The sequence below is a fragment of the Vicugna pacos genome, chromosome 5 (assembly GCF_048564905.1).
Source record: "Vicugna pacos chromosome 5, VicPac4, whole genome shotgun sequence".
NCBI lineage: Eukaryota > Metazoa > Chordata > Mammalia > Artiodactyla > Camelidae > Vicugna > Vicugna pacos.
This window is the reverse complement of record NC_132991.1, coordinates 86,817,726-86,838,088: the sequence shown is the minus strand read 5'-3', so window position 1 is coordinate 86,838,088 and position 20,363 is coordinate 86,817,726. Positions and strand designations below refer to the sequence as shown.

General features: G+C 39.9%; 1 protein-coding gene and 1 non-coding gene across 16 annotated transcripts in view; both read left to right on the top strand.

Moving 5' to 3' along the window:
• The window catches only part of SLC19A3 (solute carrier family 19 member 3), a 41,996-nt gene extending 32,058 nt beyond the window's left edge, over positions 1-9,938 (top strand). For all 15 annotated transcript variants that reach the window (XM_072961782.1, XM_072961783.1, XM_072961781.1 and 12 more), the window contains 5 exons: positions 671-822; positions 3,006-3,819; positions 6,309-6,501; positions 7,775-7,916; positions 8,688-9,938. In XM_072961782.1, the coding sequence (XP_072817883.1) occupies positions 671-822; positions 3,006-3,819; positions 6,309-6,501; positions 7,775-7,916; positions 8,688-8,864 (1,478 nt within the window). In that variant the 3' untranslated portion in view covers positions 8,865-9,938. The remainder of the gene's footprint in view (positions 1-670; positions 823-3,005; positions 3,820-6,308; positions 6,502-7,774; positions 7,917-8,687) is intronic.
• Positions 9,939-16,388: 6,450 nt separating this feature from the next.
• Positions 16,389-16,461, top strand: TRNAT-AGU (transfer RNA threonine (anticodon AGU)). The gene has a single exon. It is a non-coding gene; the product is annotated as a tRNA-Thr (tRNA).
• The last annotated feature ends 3,902 nt before the right edge of the window (positions 16,462-20,363 follow it).

Here is a 20,363-nt window from a genome sequence, read left to right as displayed (position 1 = left end):
CAAACTTTTTCATTTTTTACTGTGTTTGTCATAGTGATCTGTGCTTAGTGATCTTTGATATTAATTGCAAAAAGATTACAGCTCGCAGAAGACTCAAATGATGGGTAGCATTTTTTTTTGCAGTGAAGTATCTTTTAATTAAGGTATGCATATTGCTTTGTTAGACTTGATGCTATTGCACACTTAATAGACAACAGTACAGTGTAAACATAATTTTTATATGCACTGGGAAACCACATAATTTGTGTGACTTGCTATATTGTGATAGTTGCTTTGTTGCAGTTGTCTGAAACCAAATCTGCAAATACCTCTGAGATCTGCCTATACACGAATAATTCACTATCCAATGTTTTGCTTACTTTCAAGCATTCATTGGCCCATCATTTACCATTTAGTAGTAGCACTCATTACCATGTTTATGATGGAGAACTCTAAAGAAGTGGGACTCTCCCCCCAGCAATAATGAATAAGAAGTTTGTTGACAAAGGAGGGTTGACTGGTTCCCCTAGGGAATATTTGAGAGTTACCCATCCCTTACTTTTTCTTGTCAGCTGCAGATGGATGAAGCTTTATCCTTCCATAAAACATGTAGAAATCAACTTCTCATGACATCCAAGATGCCAACAAGAATAAACATCAGTTGATTTTGGTTTTGTTTCCATTTGACCAGCCATGAGTTGTTTCCAAGCTTCACCGAGCCATTCCTGGATTTATCCCACTGTGATCCTCTGCCTGTTTGGATTTTTCTCCACAATGAGACCCTCAGAACCCTTCCTTATGCCGTATTTATCTGGACCAGATAAAAACCTGACCAGTGCAGAGGTAAGTTAATATACATACATATCTTAACGTGGTTTAATCTTAACAGGACTTGAACGAGGACATACAGTCAGGGCTTCATTCAGTTGGAAGTAAGATTAACACACTGACTTCAACGAACGCTCTGTTTTCATGATATTTGTTATTTTATAGAACCGTTCAAGCTAGTCTTTCTTCCTCACACTTGCAGAAATGGGAAACCAAAACCCATTACCTGTGTAATAAATATTTTCACTTTTGTCGAGTCCTAACATTAGTCTTGATGCATGGGGACATGTTAAGTCTTCATTGATTCTGTTATACTAATCCTAAAATAAAATCATTGCCGGGCACAGGACCTAGTCCAAGTAAACTTTCAGGCTGCTGAAATATAAGTAGACTCTGTTAAAGAATTATAGTGTTTCTTTAGGACACTTAGTTTTGAAAAACTCTTCCTTAGCAGGTGAGACATTAACAGCTTTATCTTCCCCAGAAGTCTCAATTCTCTTACTTAAAAGATCCACCTCTTTTTTTTATGACAAGTGCAACAGGAATGTGGACTGACCCAGCAGGAAAATTACCCTGGGTCGGTTTCATAATCTCCAGTCATAGTTAAGAAGACACTACCGTGTGTGGCTTCACCTGGAAGGCTCAGGGATGCTGGTTTATTGGGTGATGCGGTGGTAAGGACAGGAGGGAAAACTTACTCTGCTGAAGCATAAAATCACTTCAGGGCGACTCTCAAAGTTTCCCAGATGGCAGCACATCGTTATTAAGACAAAGCAAACGACAGATAGGGGTCCAGAATCAGCCAGTGAACCCAGAGGGTCCTGATAATGCAACCACTATGGATCAGTTAGGTACCCATCCTCAGAGGCACAGCTCAGTCACACTAGCCTGTCAAGTCACTGAACTTTCCTTTGTCATTGACACTTGGACCCACTGACAATGCCAGAAAAAACAGTGGAGGCACAGAACAAGGAGTAGTGCAACTGACCCGCACCTGCACCCATCATGCCCCAAAGATCAGCAACTTCCACAGTCCTTTCTTTCTAAGAATGAACATTGAGGTCCCGTGCATTTCTGACTAAAGCCATGAGATGACCCATATTCAGCTGAGGCCAGAATCGAGTAAGCGGAGACTAATCAGTAGAATTGGAGAGGAAGTGGGTTGGGAGCCCAGCAAACTCGGCCAGGAAGGAGATGAAATGCATTGCTGGTTCCCACACCGTAACTCTGCTGTCTTCATGTGTGTGTTCATCCAGACTTTGGGAGAGCTAAGATTTTTGACATAATGACGAATCACATCACAATAAAAGGTGTTGGATTCTTCTAACATGGTAGCTGCTTTATCTAATGTTGTTAATCTTCAAACAAGAAGAAAATAATAATTTTTAATAGCCTGAAAAACCCAGATATGTCTGTTGAATAATAATTTTTAATAATTTACAGGCAGACCTCAGAGATATTGCAAGTTTGGCTCCAGATCGCTGCAATAAAGCGAGTCACATGAATTTTTTGGTTTCCCAGTGCATAAAAAAGTTATGTTTACCCTAGATTATAATCTATTAAGTGTTTAATAGCATTATGACTAAAAAAGTATATACCTTAATTTTTTAAATATCGCTAAAAAATTGCCAAAACAATTATAGTAGTAACATTAAAGGTCACCAATCACAGATCACCATAACAAATATAATAACAATGGGAAAGTTTGAAATATTGCAAGAATTACCAAAAGTGATACAGAGACATGAAGTAAGCAAATGCTGTTAGAAAAATGGCAGCAGTCTTGTTCAACACAGGTTGCCACAAAGTTGTAAACAAACACAGTATCTGCAAGGTGCAGTAAAGCAAAATGCAATAAAACGAGATATGCCTGGACTCTGGTATACACGCTGTAATAAACTTAATATAGTTCAGATTACACATTAAGCCAAGATATTCTTCTACTGGGATGCATGTATGTTTATAAATTGGGGTTTTTGGGGGTGATGGGGGAAGGTGCTCTCCTTTCCTAGCAGTTTCCTTGAAAATCAGTTTTCTGTTGTGCCTTTTCATAATATGAAGAATACCACATCTGATTGGATGCAGAATTTGATGTTGGGTAAGCCACATGTACCTTAGTAATACGCGTATCTGAGAAAGGAAACCCTTCTCACTTCCTGGTGCCTCCCAGTCACACGACCCACTTTTCAACTTTGCAGCTCACAAAGGAGGTCTTCCCCGTGTGGACGTATTCCTACCTGGTGCTGCTGCTTCCGGTGTTCATCCTCACCGATTACGTCCGCTACAAGCCGGTCATCCTCCTGCAAGGCCTTAGCTTCATCACGACCTGGCTGCTGCTCTTGTTTGGCCAAGGAGTGAGGACCATGCAGGTTGTAGAGTTCTTCTACGGGATGGTCACCGCCACTGAGGTGGCCTACTACGCCTACATCTACAGCGTGGTCAGCCCGGAGCACTACCAGAAAGTAAGCGGCTGCTGCCGGAGCGCCACGCTGGTGGCCTACACGGTGGCCTCTGTGCTGGCCCAGCTCTTGGTGTCCCTGGCCAGCCTGTCATACTTCTACCTCAACGTCATATCCTTGGCCTCTGTCTCCACGGCCTTCCTTTTCTCACTTTTCCTACCAATGCCTCAGAAGAGCATGTTTTTTCATGCCAAACCCAGCAAGGAAGCCCCTCCAAAGCCACCAGGAGGGGATGTTGTCTCAGAGGAACCTCAGAAGGATCCCAAACCAGTCTGCCAAGAACTATACACCATTTCAGGCAACCCCGGTATTGGCCAGCAGAGCAGCCCAAAGCCAGAAAATGTCGTTTTGAGAGTTTTTGTGCAGTGGTTACGAGATTTGAAGGAGTGTTACTCCTCAAAGCGTCTTTTCTACTGGTCCCTGTGGTGGGCTTTTTCCACAGCAGGTTTTAACCAGGTTTTGAACTATATTCAAGTCCTTTGGGATTACAAGGCACCGTCCCAGAGCTCCACGATATATAATGGGGCTGTAGAAGCTGTTGCAACCTTTGGCGGTAAGTAGACTTTGATTTATCTCCCTTTGATGGGCTACCCCACCCCCATTACGTTCATTTCTCCAGTTGCTAAATGTCTCCATGGTGATAAATTAGCCCTGTTCAGAAGGCATATTAATCTTTTTCAGGATTAGAAGGCACTGGAAAAAAAAAAAAAAGAGGAACATGACATTTCTATTTAATATGTTATGGTTAGTAAGTCAAGAGCTCAGGATTAGCACCAAATGATTCGATTCAAGCCAGATTCCTGAGATCCCATTTCATCATCAGGAAAACTGTGAATAATGGCCCCTGTTCTTTCAGGATTGTTTTTAATATCAAAAGAAAAATAAGCATCTCATTTGTAAATAAGGAGTTTTCATTCTTTTAGAAAATGAATTGAGCTATGAAGACTTCCAAATGATCACTAGAATTTTTGTTAATAAAAGATTTCAGTTACCTAGTGCCCATCTTCAAGCAGTTCTAGGCTATACACCACAGATTTCTTAAAGTAGCTTTCTTATGAGATTTAAATCAGAAGTGGAAGTAATGTGGCAGTCAGGATTATAATATCAGAGGGAAATCTGCCTTTGAAGTTCACTCTACAATAAATATTTGTATCCTGGTAAATGGAAATTTAAATTCAACTAAGACTTTGAAGATATTTTCTAGGAAGCAGGAGATGTCCACACCCTCTTTTACAAAAATTTTCAGAAAACTCAGGTGGCATCCGTTTTATTATTGTCTCCCCTTTAGGAGACTTTAACTCCTAGAAACCAAGACTGTGCTGAAATTGGATCACTGAAATTATTTCTCCTACATTCCAAATGCTGGGAAGAAAAGTAACTACTTCTTCTGCAGTAATGGTTTCTGCCTAGAATACGTGTGGAAAAGTTAATTAACCAAGTCTCAGTAATTTGAAACATAAATACCTCTCATTTTGTTAAAGAGAACTAAAATTACCAACCCTAATTACTACCAATTATTCAGTCTCTTAAATTCTGTAAGTTGTTTCCCCAAAACTTCAAGTAAATTAAGCAAGAGCTTGAAGACTAACATTAAGGTGGAATTAGAAATAAGATTACGATTAAGAAAGATTAGTAATAAAGACTAGAAGTTACTACCCAGTGCACCTCTGTTACTTGTCACTGAGAAAAACAATAAAGAAAGGTAAATGTGGACAGGCCAGGTGGCCTGCCAGAAGAGCTGTTTCATCTTTATCCATCCCTGCGCTAAGCGCCTTGCAGTGACTGAGTTTATGTTCCATTTCTGACCACTCTGTCATGGTTAGGAACCCTCTGCATAGAAGAGTATTTGGCACATAGTTGATGCTAATTAAAAGTGTACCAGATGACTGGATAAAGAAGATGTAGGATACACACAAACACACACATATACACACAATGGAATACTACTCAGCCATTAAAAACTAATAAAATAAGGCCATTTGCAGCAACATGGAGGATGGACCAGATTGTCACTCTAAGTGAAGTAAGCCAGAAAGACAAAGAAAAATACCATATGATATCACTTATATGTGGAATCTAAAAAAAAAAAAAAAGAGACGATTTACAAAACAGAAACAGAGTCACAAACATAGAAAACAAACTTATGATTACCAGAGGGGAGAAGGGGTGGGAAGGGATAAATTGGGAATTCGAGATTTGCAGATACTAATGACTGTATATAAAATAGATAAACGAGTTTATAGTGTTCAGCACAAGGAACTGTACTCAATATCCTGTAGTAACCTATAATGAAAAATAATCTGAAAAGGAATATATGTATGTATATAATATATATATATATGACTGAACTATTATGCTGTACACCAGAAATTGACATTATAAACTGACTATATCTTAATTTAAAAAATAAAATAAAAAATAAAAATTATGGCTGCAGTCCCATAAAAAAAATAAGCAAATAAACAAAAAACAAAGCTAGATTTAAATAAGGAAAGACTTTATCCAAAAAGATTATTACTCTAGGGACAATGCTCTGATCTCAGAAAACTACAAGTGTCTCAAAATCAAATAGAAAAAGGCTTTTCTTTATATAAAATAGATGAACAAGGAACTACTGTACAGCACAGGGAACCATATTCAATTTCTTGTAATAATATATAATGGAAGAGAATCTGAAAAGAAAATATATATATGTATGTGTATTTACAACTGAACCACATTGCTATATGCCTGAGACCAACATTGTAAATCAACCACATTTCAATAAAAAATTTAAAAAACAAACAAAAAAAGCCAAACAAACAAACAAAAAGTGTGCCACCTGAATGAAAGAACAGAAGGTAAAGAGAGAAGCCAAAGGAAAACATGGGTGAGAAAAGGATAGAAACCCCCATTTAGGTGGACCACACTATTTTCACGAATTGGGAAAGTGATATATTCATCTTTCAGAATTGCCTGAGACCTGAGTTCTTAGGAGAGCACGTTGCTGCTTCCCATGGGCAACGTCAATATGTTACCTCTTCCTTAATGTTCATTCTTCAGGGGCCGTGGCTGCCTTTGCTGTGGGTTATGTGAAAGTCAACTGGGACCTTCTGGGAGAGTTGGCTCTGGCCGTCTTCTCAGTTGTCAATGCAGGTGCCCTGTTTCTCATGCATTACACGACCAACATATGGGTGTGCTATGCTGGCTATTTGATTTTCAAGACGAGCTATATGCTTCTTATCACCATAGCAGTGTGAGTAGTACCAAGCACTTCTTTCCACTCCTAAAACTACACAGTACTCTCTTTTCTGTATTCCTGTAGTTCCTTTGAGAACTTTGGAAGGATTTTACTCAATTGCTTTATTAAATATTGACTACTTCATATTAAATTAGTTACAATTAAGCTATCTTTTCATTTAACTGTTTGTCCTCTGAATATTGCTAAGATTAGTCATCAGGGAAAACAATTTCTGTAGGTTCAAAAAGCAAAGGCAATAATACATTGTCAGGTTGTGATTTTTATTTCAAGCAGTTTGCCAATTTGCACAGTGTGGTACAATTTGATTTTGCATGATCAAGTTTAGATTTCATCTCTAATTTCACTTGGCTGCTTGAGTTAATTCCAAGCACATACTGTTGTATGAAACAAAATATTTGCAGCAGATACTTAAAATAGTAGATGCAAAGATTACAAGAAACTATAAAATCCCAGAGATCATTTTCCTCAATAATTAAAAACATTTGGTTCCATATATAAGAACAGAGAAAGTTCGGTATAGGTAATGTGCTTTTGTAACCAAAAGAGATAAGAAACATTTGAATTTCAGATCATTTGAAAGTAGAGCCAAAGCTTTATCAAGTTTTGGGTTTTAATTTCTGAAAAAATATGCTTGATAAGTAATTGACAAAACACAGAAGTATAAAGATCCTGAGAAAAGATCATGAAACAAAGGAAGGATGAAACTGTGGCAAGTTCATTTTTCTCACTGAAGGGTATCAGTTTAATATATCAAACTTATGTATCTTGAGTGTTTTTTTTTTCTTTTGTTAAGGTCGGATGACATTATTTCTTTTCATCTTAAGAATCTTCAGAACCCAAAGCCTTTTACATGCATTCCAGGGAAGAACTGTCAATAACTTATATTTGCATCTTTCATAAGTGTTTTGTAATAAGATTTCAAAATCTATATAATTATAAAAGATAAATTAATTATAGATTCACTCAGTTGTACAACCAGTCTTGGTCTGGATCTTCCAAAGAATAATCCACCTACTAAACTTTGAAATTGTCATTAAAATGGATAATAAAAAAAAACTCTCTAAAAAACTCCTTAGGTTGGATGTTGCTGGCACTTCCATGAAAATTCACGATTGAAACAGTATCTAAAATCAAATAGCATCCCGTATTCAACAAGACACTGCTTTCTCTTCAGTTTCTGTCTTTTAAAGATAAGATATCCCATGTATCTTCTTGTTAAAAACAACAACAACAACAACAAAAAACCTTGTTCTGTGTTTCATGACAGATTTCAGATCGCAGTTAACCTGAGTGTGGAACGCTATGCCCTGGTGTTTGGAATCAACACCTTCATTGCCCTGGTGATTCAGACCATTGTAACTGTGATAGTAGTAGATCAGGGAGGACTGGGGCTGCCGATCAGCATCCAGGTGAGCTGCAATACTTCTGTTCTCTTCATATAGTTGGACGAAGGCAGAATAATGAGGTCATCTCAAGGGTGTTTTCAACCTTACCAGTACTTAATTTCTTTGAATTCTTTGGCTAGGCAAAATTTAAAAGAAGCCATTCCTTTAACTAACATACTGTAAAACCAAGTAGGTTTTGAGCAATGACAACTATAGGTTAACGTTTAGTGTTGGCCCCTAAAGCCTCATCAGGTAACTCTCTCGCCATTGTGTCCCCTTTATGTCTTCTCCTCCCATCATCCAGTACCAAGGTTTACTACGATGCAACTAGAAGGGGTAAAGGGCTGCAGAGTTTAGTTCCCTTTTCCCTACACCATTGAGAGACTTAAAATTGGCCCAATTTCACATTTTACATATAGATCTGAAAAAAAGTGGGGATAAGACAGGCAAGCAGTGACCTCAATGTCTAAAATTCGTTGCACAATTCTCCAAACACAGACACATAGATCAATGGGATTTAGTGTTTTTTTCCCTCTTGGTGATGTTTGCTAGACTTTGAATCTAAGCAACCCTGACCCCAGCGCCCACACTCTTAGTTACTGCGTTGCTTACACTTTCCTACCTGGTTCTTCTAAGATGGGGGAAGAAAGTACTGTGCAAATCCAAATGATCCATATTAAGATCCTGGGTCGCAGGTATTCCATGGGTCAAACAAATCAAAAGCATAACTATGTATTATCAATGACACAGATGGTCACATTGCATGTGTGTCTAATGAATTCTGTTTTTCTCTAGTTTTTAGTTTATGGGAGTTATTTTGCTGTCATTGCTGGCATTTTCCTAATGAGAAGCACGTACATTATCTACTCAGCCGAATGCCAAAAGAAAGTGCTGAGGTCTGCTACAAGTCAGACTCCAGATGGACCACATCCAGAAGATCCAAGGAATGTCATCATGGGAACAAAGCTCTAACCCATGTCAACCTCTATAGCCTCTGAGCAAGGACTGCTGGTCAACCACTACAGCCTCTGAGCAAGGACTGCTCTGAGCAAAGTCCCTGAAGCCCATTAATTGACACATTTCACAAGTCTGGATTCCAAGGAACCTTTCCAAAAGCACCACACAAGCTCAGCTTTAGACCAGATATCTGTGTGCCCCGCTAAATGGGATGCAGTCATCAGGGCCCATCATCTCAGTTAAATAATCCGTGTTGAGGAACCCCAGTGAATAGCGGTGGCTGGAAAATTCTGGTTCTGATTGCTTTCAAGGACATGCAAAGGCCTTGGAACCAAACCATGAGAAAACTCTAGCCATCTGAGAGTTGATGTTCCTCATTTGTGAGCAGAAATACTAACTGATGTGACCTTGTTGGCTTGGCTTAGATATTTGTTTCATTTTACCAAGACAGGCAACACAATGGACATTTTCAGTTGCATGAGCCATTGCCCTTCTTCTTCCGTTAAGTGTATTTCTTTGAAACTTACAGTTCTCTGAGAGAGTTATAAAGCTCTGTCCCACTTTTATGGACTCCTTTTCTCTCCTGACAACATAGTATTATTCCCAAGCTATTATTTGATAATATCAGCATTTAATTTTTTCACGATTACTTTTACTTTGTGCTCTGCTGAGCTTTGTTGTTGAAATTCTACCTCAGAAATAGCTCCAGACATTCCTGTGTGGCCACAGAATGACATTCATGTCAATTCCCAGTGGCTCCGCAGAGGCAATGAGCTTTCTCTTGTCATGACCCCAGATGTTTTAGAGTCATGTCAGTGTGATGTCTGTCTAAAATGAAAAACTTAAGTGGAAGTTTTTCAAGGGTTTCTAGAAGTATTTGTAAATAAGAAAATACTGATGGAGGGAACACCTAATTTTTAAATGGCAGAGATAGTGTTAAGTAAATTGATGTGTGCAAAAAATATTAAAGAGCCTTTCTGATTTTTTGATGAATTGTGCTAAAAGTTGTCTGAGTTTGTCTGTCCTTTGAAATGTCAATAGAAGTCTCATTGAGCCATCTGCCACTGGGAATAAAGAATGCTGATTCAAGATTTGTGTTTCAGATAGATTTTCCTCCAAATCTCAAAATTCAATCACTGGACTGAAAATAAAATTCAGTCTGAAAGCCAACACATTTATTTAGTGGAGAAAACGAATAATTAATTACATCAAAAGCAAGGAAAAAATGACCACTATTATCCTTCTTACTTATTGTACTGAAGGCATTAGCCAACACAATTAGACAAGAAAAAATATAAAAAGTCAAAAATTGGAAAGGAGGCTACAAGTATGCACCCAAGAGAGTCAATTAAAAAATGGGATAATTGCATAGAAAGTAAGTATATGGAAACCAAAAGCTTACATGATACAACAAGCATTTGGAAGATATATGGGAGTAAAAGACCACATTTATAGTAGAATAAAAATAAAATACCTACGATTACATTTAATCTACTTAATAATTTAATAAATTTATGTAATACGTAAATGAATATGCCTAAAAACACTTTTGGAGATTATGAAATAACACCTAAACATATGGAAAAGCCTACCTTGTTCTTGCTTAGGAATAAAAATATATATAAAGACAATCTTCCTAAATAAATGTGTATGTTAAACCCTATCCCAAGGGGGAAAAACATTTTTAATTAGTAAAGGTGATTTTAAATTTATTTGGAGAAATTAACACAGCATTGTAAAACAACTCTACTTCAATTAAAAAAAATAATAAATTCATTTGAAAAATCAAGAAAGAACCAAGAAATGCTTTTTTTAGTGGAAAAAAATGAGATTAAATTATTTACAGAGAATTCAACCCTACTCTAAATTCTTACTATAATAACATTATCAACATGAAGAGACAGTCCGATGTAAGAAGTTCTGAATTAGTCCCTAATTCATATGGGATTTTAGACTATGATAAAGAGAGCATTTCATACAAGAAGAAAAAGATGGAATATTTAAGAAGTTTGGAATAATTTTTTTCCCAAAGGAAAAACTGAGTTGGACCCAAGAGTGCTAGAATAATGATCAGTATGTAATGATTATGTATCAATATGCAGATGTAAAAAATGAAACTGCAGAAGAACCAGAAGAAAACATGTAGGAATTGTTTCATAGCTTCAAAACTTTCTAAAGTAGCAGAAAACCTAGATGTCATAGGAAGGGAAATTGACAGCATAAACCTAGACTCATGCATGGGAAAAAACAGCATAAGCAAAGCGCAAAGACAAGTGATGATCTGGAAGAAACATTGCAGCTCCAGCTCATCAAAGCTACTTTCCCTAATTTATGTAGAACCAATCCTGACAAGATTGATAAGAAAAAAAGGTCAAAAGGATGTGAACAGGGAATTCAGAGAAAGGGAACTACAACAGCTCAGACATGTAACAGATGTTTAAATTATCTCATTAGAGATGTGTATTAAAACTACAATCAATGAAGTACCATGTTTCACCTATGAAAGTAGAAAACAGTCTAAATGTGTGATGACAGAGTTTGTTTTCTGGGAGTGGGTCAACAGGCAGTCTCAAAGGTTGTTGGCAGAAATGTACATTAGGTTTCATTGCTACAAAGAAAAATTCGGCATGTATATCTTTCCACCTATAGATTTCTCTGATTGGAATAAACACCACTGATGCCTGGTAACTGACTTGTATGAAAGGATTTTCATTACAGAAAAGTTTCTAAGCAGAAGAAAAATGGAAACTATTTAAATTTATTAAATGACAGGGAAAATAGATTATGGGACACCACTATATTTCACTTGTAATAATATTAACTAGATAAAAAAAGAGGAAAATCTTTGCATAGCAATAAAGGGCTCTAAAATATATTATTATTTAGTAAATAATAAAAAATTATTATGAAGTGGGAAAAAGTCAAGTGCAAAAATAATAATGAATGCAATCACTCACCATTTGTGTGTAAGTAAGGAAGAAAATATCTATATTGGTTTATGCACACATACAGCTTTTCTGGAAGAACCAAAATAAATAAATAAGTAACAGTGGGATTACGTGCTGTGGGTAATGGGAGATGGGAGGGAGGTATCTTCTGTTCATGACTTTTTATGTTTACGCATACAAATTAACCCCAGGTTAAAATACTAATTTTTTTAGTGTTTCACCTCTTGGGAAATAAATTAGCATGAAAGAATAAAGAGCCAGAGATTTTTTTATTTTTTGTACGTAACCATACTGATGTGTTTACATTTTTTTGGCAATATGCATTCATAAGTAAATGCGCATTTATAATTAAAAAAACAAACACAGAAGGAAAAATATCAAGTATTTTTAAATAAAAAAATTTGTATTTGGTATCTCATGAAAGAGAAAGATTATTTTTTAAAATTAAAATCTAGGTTTGCTTTGCAAGATTTGTGGTTGGTAAGAAAACCTCATGGAGAAATATCTAAAATGCTTTTTTTTCCAGAGTGAATTACATTTTTTTTTTTTCCAGAGCCTCTGAGGATTGAGTCCAGGACCTCGTGCATGCCAAGCACGTGCTCTACCACTGAGCCATACCCCCGACCCCTTTAAATGTTTTGTTTTGTACATAGAATGACTCGGAAACCACAACAGAAACAGAATTCATAGATAAATAACAGAAATAAGGGGATAGAGATGGTAGGCGAATAACCATTTATGAGAAGAGAAAAAAGAAAAGGTGATGGTTCTCGCTTTTTTGGCCTTGGCCCTTTGCCTACATTTACGCCTTGACTTAGGTGAGACATTTAGATCTGGTTTGAGGAAGCTGTCACTGAAGAGGCATGCAATGCATTTTGACAGGTGAACAGGGTCACAGGGCCTTTAAGGATAAGGCACACAAGGCAGCGGGTGTTGAAACACCTGAGGGAATCCCTGATCTGGTGAGATGGGAGATGGGCAGGTGGCTGGGAGGCCTGGGCTCCACAGGCCCTGGACAGGCATTGCAGTCACTGCACGTCTGTCATTCAACTTAATTCGAGAAGTCAGAAATCTCTTGCTGCCATAGCAGAATACAAGCAGAATCCCTGAGGGGTTGTTCTCTATATTTTATTTTAATTTAGGACATTTAGGTAGTAGCTATGTGGTGACTGGAAACAACAGTTATAGTCCTAGAACGAGTGAGAGTAACAGACTCAGGCTGCGCACAGACGCAGAGAGGCAGAAGGACCGGGTTGGAAGGCTGCATGAATACCCATCAGTTACAACACTCAGAATCGCGGGCCCTTTGCCCAGGTTAACATTTTTGTAATGGTCGTTTCCTGTTTATTTGTCTTTTGTGTTTTGGTTTTTGGGTGTTTTTTGTTTGTTTGTTTTCAAGTAAAACGGTTTAAGACCATCAGGTTAAAAGAGAGAGGCACAGAGTTTAAAAAGATATTGTCCAAAAGAGTGAGTCCCAGGAGATGCAGGTGACATGACATGGGAGGAACGGAGAGACTAGATGGAGGAAAGTCAGTTCCCAGCAGAGAGCGGCTCCCAGCCTCTCCCTCCCTAGAAGCAGGGCCGGGCAGGGCAGCCGTCTTGCAGCCACTGTCGTGCTGACAGCAGCCCTTCCCTCAGCCGCAGCCAGAGGAGTTGCAGCCACAGGTGCGGCAGCGTATGCTTCAGTGTCTAGACAATGCCCTGACAGCTTGGCAGTGGAGGGAGGTGACCCAGGGCGACTCAGAAGCTGGGCAATCATGCGTACTGGTGGCAGGAGAAGAAGAGATCAGAACTCACCCAGAAAGGGATAAAAACAGTCAGAATTGTGGAAAGGTAACTGCTCTATTTGCCAACCTCCTGTCTTTCTCAACAACGGGAGAGGACAAGGGATGGTTTGATTTGGTATTTTGATGGAGCTTCAGAGGAATATATTTTATTCAAGCAGTCAGGCTACCCAGCTTCCCGTCCCTGTGCACTGATGACTTCGGGAAAGATACTTAACATTTTTTGTACCTCAGTTTTCTCACCTACAAAATGGGGACAAGAGTGGTCTTAATTCATAGGACCATTTGTGAGTATTAGAGGGTTAAGATGTGCAGGTCATGTACCCAAGAGTACCCAGCACACAGTGAGGGCTGGGTAAGTCTTGGTGAATATTGTAACTGAGCAGGACCCTACGGGGCCCTCCCAGAATAGCACCCCCACCTCTATGTCCTCTGCCTGCCCCTTGTCTATAGAAATGCTTTAGTTTCCTAGGCTTCCCTGAGTTCCAAAGAGAAGTGAGAAAATGCAGGAAAAAAGGAAAACAGTCAAGCAAGACAAAATAATTATAGTTTGGCCATTAAACAAAGCCAGGGACCTTTAGTTCCTCCCCAAGGGCTATAGATAATATTCTGAGCCATGTCCTTTGAGCTGTTTTGCAGCTACTGAAACCCTCACCGGGTGGCTGCCCACAAGCATGTAGACCCCAGATCACTTGGAACCAGAAGGTTGATGATGTTGACTCCCGATGACCTCACCACCAACCAATCAGAAGAATGTCCACAAGCTGATCATGCACCCACAACCCTTCACCCTCACCCTGTCTTTATAAACTTTACCAAAGCCTTCAGGGAGTTTGGGTCTTTTAAGCACTAGCTGCCTGAACTCCCTGCTCGGTGCCCTGCGGTAAACGCCACACTTTCCTTCACCACAGCCCGGTGTCAGTAGATTGGCTTTACTGCGCATGGGCAAGCGGACCCAGGTTTGGTCCGGTCACAATATTACTAGTAAAAATTATGTCTCTAAATGTGAGATGTCCAGGCATACACGTTGTCTTGAGCTGCCCGAGTTTTGATACAGAGACCACAAACACACTGTTAGCATTTTTCTAGGACAGTCGCAATTTTAAATATCTCGTGGTACTGCCTAATTACATAGCAGAGCACTATGTTTGGGGTTTGAAAACTAAGGTCACTGCACTAATAGGAAAATTAGAGGCCTTGAGAAGAGACAGTCTGCATGAATTTGAAGATGCTGAATTGCCCTGGAGAAGGTCCCATAAAAGTAAGACCTTCACTGTACTAGTAATTAACTGAGTGCTTGATGTGAACCAGGTGTTGTTCTAGGTCCTACACTAATGAGAAGGCTTAGAAAAACCATCCTCCATTTTCCTATTTTCAGCAGAGAAATAGAAGTTAAACAACTCTCTTCTCCTCCCATAGCATCAATTTCTGCTCCGTCTGACCCAGATTAGATCTTGGCCCAGATAAGAACAACATATGATGGCTTTATCTAAATGGATGTTTTTTCCCCTTGCTTTAACACTGTCAGTAAATTAAAAATGTATTTTATTTGAATGTGTAAGAAGTTCAAATGAATCCTTGAATTTCCACTTTTAGGTAACCAATTTTGGTAGGCCCTACCCTCAGCTCCCGATAACTTTATAGTCAGAGTGTATTCTGGGGACCCTATAGGAAATAGTAGGTTATGAAGAAGAATGGAAAATATTGTTGCCAAAATAATGTGGGCATTTTGGGCGATGAGAATCAATTGTTTGTAAATTTCTTATCACAAGCATAGCTTCCCTAGACCTTTGGAATTAAAAAAAAAAAGTGGTGGGGGAGCAAAGAAATATTGGGGCACTTAGTTGCGTCCACTCCAAAGACCCTGTTATCTGAGTTATTGCATTTGGTTTTCTCTCCTAAGGGATGTCTTGTAGGGCATGGGGAGGCTAAAACTGCCCAAAGCCAGATACTTAAGTGTATCAGGGGAATGCCCATCCCACACCCTGTTCCTTTTCACTTCACACAAATTGGAATCTTGGGCAACACTGTCGTTTCTTCTTCATGAACGTCACTTCCCTTTCATGTCTTTCAAAATAATGACTGTCGGTCCTCCGTATCTGAGGGCTTCACATTCACAAAGTCAATCAACCTCAGATCAAAAATATTAAAAAAAAAAGATTCCAAAAAGTTCCAAAAAGCAAAACTTGAATTTGCCCCTCACTGGCAACTGTTTCCATAACATTTACATTGTATTCGATGTATAGATACTCTAGAGACGGTTTAAAGTATACGGGAGGATGTTTGTAGGTTATGCGCAAATACTGCACCATTTTATATAAGGGACTTGAGCATCTGTGGATTTTGGTGTTCTACGGGGTCCTGGACAATCCTTCCAGATACTGAGGGATGGCTGTATAAGGACAGCTGACGTAACCCAAGAATGTATGTAGGCTTCAGGGCCCTAATATAAACCCCACAGTGCTGACAGACCAGCTCTAGCCCTGTGAGTTACACCCACAAGCACACAGAAGAATGCTGGCCTGGAGCCAATGCAAACGTCTTAAAGGAGGTGGTTCAAGGACAGGTTGTAAGTGGTGTAACAGGTAAAATGAGGCAGCGTGTTAATAACTGCAATAAAAGGAGCCAGATATCTAAATTTTTATGCTAAGAAACCAAAATGCTTTGGAGAGCCTGGAAAAGAAGTCTTTACTAAAGAAAATGATAGGGGGAAAGACGCAACCAACTTTGCAGATAGGAATTAATGTAAAATGTCATAGAGAAAAAGCACAAGTTTGTGGACTTTTAAAAACTCAACCCAATTAAGGGGAGGGTATAGCTCAGTGGTAGAGCACATGCTTAGTGTGCATGAGGTCCTGGGTTCAAACCTCAGTACCTCCTCTAAAAATAAACAAATAAGTAAACCTAATTACCCCCCCCCACGAGCCAAAAAAGTCTGTGGCGGATGTCATTACCCCATCTGCCCTACAGATGGGAATTTCGATATTGATGGCTGGCCTTGTGTTCCAGGGGAGCCAGGTCCAGAACACCACATTTGCCTGGTTAATTTTGTTTCTGGCCAGCTAACCCTCTCCCTTTGTGTAAAGCCTCCTCTTCTCTTTCAAGACCACGAAGGTAAGCCCGGACAAGCTTGACTTACCTGCCAGAAGAAGCAGTTGATGGAAGACATCTTTCTAGTTTTTGCTGCAGACATTGGTTTCACCAAATAGCCAACCACCCTTTGCTGATCTTAACAGGGTAAAATACAGTACGGAAAATTATTCAGTCCAGAGGAGAGAGAAATTTCTGTATCAGAACAGAGAGGGCAATAGCAAAATAGCAATTTGTACAAATTCTTATTTCCACTCCTCGATGGCTCTGTTACGGAGAAGGTCTTTACATGAGTCAAATAATCATTTAAATGTCATTGATTATATAATTTGCCAAAGGTTGGAGAGGGTCTGCAACATATGCTTGAAATTATACACTCTTAGATGCAATAATAAAGGAAAAACATCTTTGAAACTACTTCCAAAACCCCATCAGTGGCATCAGCAGCAGGCTGGCAGAACGGGTTCTGGAGAAAGGAAACAGAAGGGGTCTTCCCCCTTCCTGCATCCCCCGGCCTCACAGACACAGCCCACTCTCAGTACAGATGCTCCTCCCCTTTCATCTGAACTTTCAATTTAGGAACGTTTCCAGATGGGAATTAGGCATCATTTCCGGGGTGATAATGTGACCATTTAATGACACTCATCTTTTTAGATGGCAATCTTGAGCCATATACCACACAGGTTCAATCTTTGGGCGTGGCCAGCAAGGACAAAGGAAGCAAACAAGATTGTGAATCAGCTTGAAAGGAATGAGGGAAAGAAACTGAGATTATCATGTCCTAACCCAGTAGGTAGGAGAAAAAAAAAAAAAGGAGTTTAGGCTTTGCATCCTTACAGAACTGGCTTATAAATTCTATGACCCTGGACAAGCCACGTTATCTGTCTGAATTTCTGCTTTCTCATCCACCGAATGGAGATTATACCTCCTTTGCAAACTTTTCAAAGGATTAGAAAGAAGTCATGGAAAGCGTATAGCATAAATATCTCCCCAAGTAGGGATGAAGTTTAAAAAATAGAGGCAGCTACCAGCAGGGTTCTTTTTATGTGCTTATTAATACTATGTGTTAGGAAGAACTGATTTGGTTTTACTGGGGGAGTGCATCCTTGGAGGACAAGCTAAGCACTCAGAATCTCAAGAAGTGTAGACACAGAGGGACAACCAGACTGAATTAGGTTGCTGGAAGCCGTATTTATAGATGGTCATTAAAATTAAAGAGGTATTAGAAGAAGATACCTTGTATTTTACCAACTGAAGTACTTCCAGAAGTTACGGAGGTGGTAGAAGTCTCCTGGGGGCTGAGAAATGTCAGATACCCGTGTGCACATCTCTCTTAGCGTGCAGAGCCCTGCCACACCACTTTGTGCGATCTGGGACCATCTGGGCAGGAGTGCCAGAGTGGTCCTCAGCTTGGGGGTGTGGCACGTCAGAATCAGGAGAATCACGGAGTAGCTGCTGCAAATTGCACACGGAAGACTCTAGGATCTCCTCTTGGAAAGGAACGCCAGGATCTCCATGAAAGAGGGGGGAAACCAGAAGGAGTTGTAATAAACCTCATCTCTTACCTTTGTGAATGGCCACTATGGGCAGGAGCTAGCCTTGAGGAGACCTGGGCCAATGCAATGTCCCTTGGTCAGCTGCTACATTCCATCAGTAACACCAGTGCTGGGTAAACATGCAGATTTGGGGGCCCCAAACTTTATCTACCCAATCCAAAGCTGTAGAGATGAGACCAGGGCATTTATTTTTCCACCAAGTTCCCCAAGTGAATATGATGCTGAAAGCTGCTCATTACAGTCTTGGTAAATGGCCTGCCTGTGAGAAGATCAAAGGATAAGGCAGACACATAAATGTATCAACCTGGACAGTCACCCAAACATTGGAACAAAGATGGAGTTGGAGGAGTGCCCACATCTGAGCATTTGAGAGGCAGGATTCCCGGCCCAGAAGCCTCCCCGGCAGATCTCGCAGCTGAAGTTGAAGGTCAAACCCAAGAAAATGCCTCTTGCCGAAGAATCCTCTAATGATTGCTGAAAACCTCAGCTCTTTCCTGCAACCCCAAACTCTGTCCTCTCTGTCCATTCTTCTAAGAGCATAGGTCTCTGGCTATTCTGAGCAGTTAGGCTTCCGGTCACTTCCCCCTGGCAGAAGCAGCTGCTTTGGGCACAGTGGAAGTGCTCGAAGGTCTGGGGAAATACGGGCTCAGGGAGCCCCTGAACACCCCTCCGGGTCAGCAACGAATCCTCCACCCCTCCCTGGGCTGCTAGTCCTTGTTTCCACCTGCCAAGACCAAGGTCGGGATCACAGGACACCCACTCACTTCCTGCTCATGGAGGCAGGTAAACAGTTGCTAGTTATAGAGTGGGAGGAATTAAAAAAAAGGGGGGAAAGGAAAAAAGGAACCAAACTATACTGAGCAGTAACTATATGCCAGATAACTGTGTTTGGTACCTTGTATGCACAGATCTCAGTTAATCTTCACAGCATTATCATGAGACCTATATTATGATCCCAACTGTATAACATGAGGCAATTGGGGTTCAGTAGATTTTCCATTCATTTAAAAATATTTATTAAGCCCATATTCTACCAGACCCTTTTCTAGGCGCTGGGTGTATACTTGCAATCAACAATAATACATTTGATCCCTGATGTCATGGAATTTACAGTCTAATGGAGAGCTCAGCTATAAATCCAATAGACACACTAATGAATGTAAAGTCACCAGCTAAGAAATGGGCTGGGTTAAAGAAAAAAAAAGACCCACAACTGAGGTTTTTCTACACAAGTGTGATCAAAACGTTTACAGGCAACGAAGTTTCTGGCATTGGTATGATTATTGTAGGAATAATAAGGAAAAGGACGAAAGGAGAAGGCTGGGATATTGGGAAGAGGTTGTTGGTCTCCTAATAAAGCTGAAGAATGGTGCAGTGGAAGCGGTTGATCAGTAAGCAAGAAGAGATGGCTGTAGACAGAGCCAGATGACTGAACCCCCTATTGGAGAGGGAAGAGGGTGTGGCCACGAGAGTGGGTGGCTGGAAAAGCGGTCTTTGGAAATGAGAAGACTGAGCAAGTGGAAAGACAAGTTGCATTTTTTCACATAGATGTTGAAGAACTGCAACATAAGAGTAGGACTTGGGATGAAGAGTTGATGCCAAAGCGTTTGATGATGATAGAAATGAGATCGAGAGGTCAACAGATACCAGCAACCAGGAGAAGGTGGTCAAGTTAAATGAGTTTCCGAAAAAGGAACATGTCAAAGTTCTCCCAAGGGGTTGGGAATAACTGTCTGGAGGCAGTAATGAGGAGCAAGGACAGTATCATGCACCATGTGTTAAATGCCCCAAATCACAGCTAGAAAATGATGAAGCTGAAGAACCGGAAAAATCCTGGAAGCTTTCGTTCTCTCCTTATTAATTGAGCAAAATAATTTCCATCTCCCTTCTTCCTCAAGATCATCTTCGTCCATTTCTACCTCTTCCTATTCATTTCCTCCTCTTTTCAAGGAGGCAGTGGTCCCCTCCCATCCCCATCAAATGGGAGATTATGTTTCTTCTATTAGGTTTATTTCTGATTTTCTCAAGCCAAATTCAGAGGGCAGGCGTGGTAGAACAGGCAAAAAGATGAGGAAAGGGCAGAAGAATTTCAGCATCTGCAGGACAGCAGAAATAGTCATAGGTCCATGAGAGCCA